The 4,311-nt window shown below is 52.2% G+C and overlaps 1 protein-coding gene across 2 annotated transcripts; it reads left to right on the top strand.

Moving 5' to 3' along the window:
• Positions 1 to 396: 396 nt before the first annotated feature.
• On the top strand, positions 397 to 4,278 carry LOC101571568 (CD209 antigen-like protein C). 2 transcript variants are annotated; one of them, XM_023705148.1, is made up of 6 exons: positions 397 to 478; positions 1,038 to 1,121; positions 1,728 to 1,796; positions 2,114 to 2,265; positions 2,969 to 3,078; positions 3,896 to 4,278. In XM_023705148.1, exons 1-6 carry the CDS (start codon positions 442 to 444, stop codon positions 4,038 to 4,040), a joined length of 597 nt encoding a protein of 198 aa, XP_023560916.1. In that variant the 5' UTR covers positions 397 to 441; the 3' UTR covers positions 4,041 to 4,278. The 2 variants fall into 2 exon arrangements, with proteins under 2 accessions (XP_023560916.1, XP_023560917.1); XM_023705149.1 differs by lacking the exon at positions 1,038 to 1,121 and having other exon boundaries at positions 398 to 478.
• Positions 4,279 to 4,311: the final 33 nt, after the last annotated feature.

Raw genomic sequence — 4,311 nt, 5'->3', positions numbered from 1 at the left:
ACTGGACGTAGTAGAGAGCACCCTAAGTGACATTATGCACACAGTAAGGCAGCAAAGTCTGAGGGCGAAGAAGACAGTGTTTCTGGGAAGGACGGGGTGTTGTTATCCCACCCCAGCCCAGGCGGAGGAGGCACAGCTGCATGACTGCTTTAAAGTTACTGGATTTTTTAAAGGAACCCCACAAACTAGCCTTGCCACGAGTGGACCAGTTTTTTCCGTGTGGACCTCGAACTTTCCCACACTTGCCACAAATTTCAGAATAAATCAGCTCCACCAGCATGTGTAAGAGCTCCACTCTGCCCACTCCCCAGCCTCTTCCGATGCCCGCGCCCCCTTCCTTGTTTCTCTTTCTGAGAGAAGACTGAGTGAGTGGAGGACAGGGTGTGAGATAAAAGAGTCGCAGCTCGCAACAGTCCTGGACACAGAGGGACAGCGGTGAACATGGGACACTCCAGCGAGTGGAAGACACAGCAGCTCGGTGAGGCTGGGCCGGGACTCTGGGAGCTATGGAAGGCAGGGTGTGTGTGTGTGTGTGTGTGTGTGTGTGTGTGTGTGTCTGTGTGTGTGTGTGTGTGCCCGTGCACGTGCACGTGTGCTCACACAAAGGGGTGCAACATGGGCCCCAGCATGGCCAGGCTCTGGCTGAGGCTGTGCTCATTCAGAGAAGCTGATTACCAGGACCATTTAAGGCTCCTGATTCCAAGCAACTTCTGAATTCAGTGGCTTTAATGGTAAAATAAACTCCACCCAGACATTTGGCCCTGGGTAGGTGGAGACTGGGGCTCTGGATTCCTCAGTCATGGAGATATAGAGATTGAAAGGGGATCCTCGAGCCCTGTGTGTAATGATTAGACCCCGAGCTTCTGTATCCTGGAGCATATGCTTATGAACCTGGAGGCTCGGGCCTGGGGTCCTGGGTAATGGAAGGTAGACGCTGCAAGCAAGAATCTGATGCCCTGAGGACAGGGAGGCTGAAGACCAAGTTGCCCCTAGGCCAGCACGCTGGTGATTGGAACACCTCACCTCGTCTTGCACAGGATGCATGGGCCACGGTCTCATGGCACTTCACCTCCTCTCCCTCACCTTGCTGGCTGTGATCCTGGTGGTCATGGTAATCCAAGGTCAGGACAAACCTGAGGGCTGGGACCCCTTCAGGCAGGTATGGCAGGGCAATGGTGCTGGAGTTTTGATTGGATCACTTGTCAGCTTCTAAGGGCTTTTGGGGTTTTGTTTGTTTTGTTTTTGTTTTGTTTGGCTTTGTTGTATTTAGTACAGGGTCTGCAGGGTCTCACTACACAGACCAGATTGTAGTGATTCTCCTGTTTCCAGCCTCCCAAGGGCCGGGATTACAGGCACGCACCACCACACCCAGCCTCAGTTGCAGCCTTACTGCATCGCAGGGGCAGGGCCAGCATGGCACATCAGGGATCAAGCCCCGGTCCCTGCGTCTGCCTAAGCAGGCACTTTAATCCTCTGAGCTATCTGGTCAGCCTGTAAGAGGTTTTTAATGTTGTTCGTGCCTCTGGTGCAGCAGAGTGGAGGGAGGAGAAGCAGGGGCTCTAGTAGTCTTTGCTGTTTGGTCTCGCCTGTGGGTCAGATTATCTTCTCTTTAAATGGGATTAAACAAGGTATTGGTCATCCGACGTGATGGGCCTGGAGTTGCTGTGTGGGCCAAGCACACGATAGGTTCTTCATCACTGCAGTGTCTTTTTTTCTTTCTTGGCAAGGCTCGAAGAACCCCAGGTCCCACCAGGAGAAGATCTACCAGGAACTGAAGCAGCTGAAGGCTGGAATCGGTGAGTAACTAGAAACAGCTTCTCCCAGACTCTGGGCGCATCTCTGTGTGTTGTCGCTTTGCTTAAGGGGCCAACCCTGTCAGGCAGAGCAGCAGGTGCTCACAGAAGATGATGTCCTGTCCCTATGCTAGACTACAGAGGCCTTCCTTGTCCCAGGCTGGAGGAGCTGGGGTGAGGAATTCTGGGATATGCAGGGGTGAGAAAATGACTTGGGCTGTGGAGAGGTGATCACCTGCCCAGGTAGGGGGACTTCACTTCTTGGGAAGACCCTGAAACATGGACGTTTCAACATGGATCTAGCCTGTCTTCACCAACAGACCGCCTGTGTCGCCCCTGCCCCTGGGACTGGACAGTCTTCAAAGAAAACTGTTACTTCTTCTCCAAATTGAAAAAGAACTGGACCGACTCCGTGACTGCCTGTGAGGAGGTGGAGGCTCAGCTTGTCATCGTTGAAAGTGCTGAGGAGCAGGTACACCAGAAGGAGGGCCCGTCCTGGCCTGAGCTTGCAGCTGACTGCTGGCCAGCTATGGAAGGGATGGGGGGCACAGTCGCCAGAGGACAGGATGCTTCTTTTGCGTGGAAGGAAAGGAGTAGGAAAGTATGAATGAGAGAGCATAGTACCACGTAGGAAGATACACGTGAATTCTTAACCTGAGTGAACACTTTGAGGAAAGGTAAAAATCTAAATTCACCTTGTTATTATGCTCCATAGTGTTTGAATAGTTCTGTTGGGAGGGAAAGTCCCGGTAATGTATCTTGTGCCAGCTGCCCTGGTGTACCTGTGGCCACCATGATTGATCTACACTGCGGCAGAGAGGCCACTCAGTATAGGGCCAAAGAGAGGCAGAGTGTGACCAACAGCAAGCAGAGCGACCTGGCTCTATCTCGTTCAATCCAGTCTTGAGCAAATTCATGTGAGCCTGCTCAGAACTCCTAAGAGTGACAGATTCCTAAGATGACCCACTGTGCGCGAGGAGAGGCCAGCTGCACACACTGTGTGTGGAGCTCAGAGCGCGTCAGTCCATACCTCGCCAGGGGACAGGGACAGGGACTCAGGCCTGCTGAGCATCCGGGGAGGGAGGGGCCTGGCTTGTTCTGTTAGAAGGCTGAACATAAGACAGTGTTCACAAATTCATGCTGTGAGTCCAGCCCGACTCCTGCTGTCCTTCCAGAGCTTCCTGCATGAGACTTCTAAGAAGAAAGGTGTCGCCTGGATGGGACTCTCGGACCAGAAAGATGAAAGCACATGGAGTTGGGTGGATGGTTCTCCTCTGAAGGAAGAATAGGTTCAAAAAGAAAAAGCACACCATGCCTCTTGCGGGGGAAGTCTGAATCCCCGCGTGATTGGCCCTGCCCCTCTCCCTGGATCCTTGGGCCCAGGAGTGAGTGATATTTGCTGACTGAGGACAGTGGCCTTCATGCCCACGTGTAGGTAGGGCGGCAGCTATGTAACATTTCACCATCAGAGCTACAGAAGGAACTGGAAGTCAGGGTGAGTTGGTTAAAATAGGCACAAGTACTAGAAAATCTGAGGACTCATAAGGCCAACAGTTTGAGAAAATATCTCTACGGATAAGACAGCCTGTTATGCTCCCAGGTCCCAAGACATGTAGTACTCCTCACGCCACAGGAGTCCACAAGGGGCAAACAGGGTAGGGGGAAAGGAGTAGGGGGAAAGGGGAAGCTTCGTGCAAGAGGCTTTCTTGATTCTTTCAGGAGGAATCTGTAGGTTAGGTAGGCAAGCTTGGGATGGGTGGTTTGAATCATATCAGTGAGTTCTGATGTAAACTCTGTCCCTAGAGTTCTGGTGTACAGTGGCCCTCAGCGCAAGAGCCCAAAGAGGGAGGCGGTTGGGGTTTGCAGCATCTATTTATTGGTTTGTGTGTGAAATCACATCCTGACTCCTTTCAAGCACAGGCAATGCTGAGGATCAGGGCCCAAGGCCAAGTGACTGAGCCATGTCACGAGGTGTCCCGAACAAGCCATACTGCCATAGGCATGTGAGGTGGAAGGCAAAGCCCCAAGTTTCTGGGACCTTGAAACAGAGGACATGAGGTCTGAGAGCAGGGTGGAGGATCACGTTAGCGTGGGTTTTGCAGGTTCACAAAGTACTGGATGCCAGGGGAGCCCAACAACGATAACGAGGAAGACTGTGCAGAGTTTAGAAGCGAAGGCTGGAACAATGGACAATGTGAGCTGAATAAATTCTGGATCTGCAAGAAGCCTGCAGCCTTGTGCCCCTAGCAGTGGACTCCAGAGTCAGTCCTGCACTCCTGCAGCCTGGACATGCCCACCAGGTGACAGAATTTGACTCTCATGGATAAGAGTCTTTTTCTCTGTCTTTGAGCAGCACTGAGACCTCAGCAACAGCTTTGGTGCTCTGCTCGGTCATGTTCCTCATCCTTATGGGAAGAGGCCACTGTATACTTCCTCCTTGCCTCAGAGAATGGTTGCGGTTCTGGCCCTGTTTTTGCAGCCTCTTGTTTACTGTTTTTGTTTTCTTTCTTTTTTTTTT

Source organism: Octodon degus, unplaced genomic scaffold, assembly GCF_000260255.1.
Source record: "Octodon degus isolate 3935 unplaced genomic scaffold, OctDeg1.0 scaffold00214, whole genome shotgun sequence".
Lineage (NCBI taxonomy): Eukaryota > Metazoa > Chordata > Mammalia > Rodentia > Octodontidae > Octodon > Octodon degus.
Note: the sequence above shows the minus strand (reverse complement) of the source record. Positions and strands in the feature narration are given on the sequence as shown.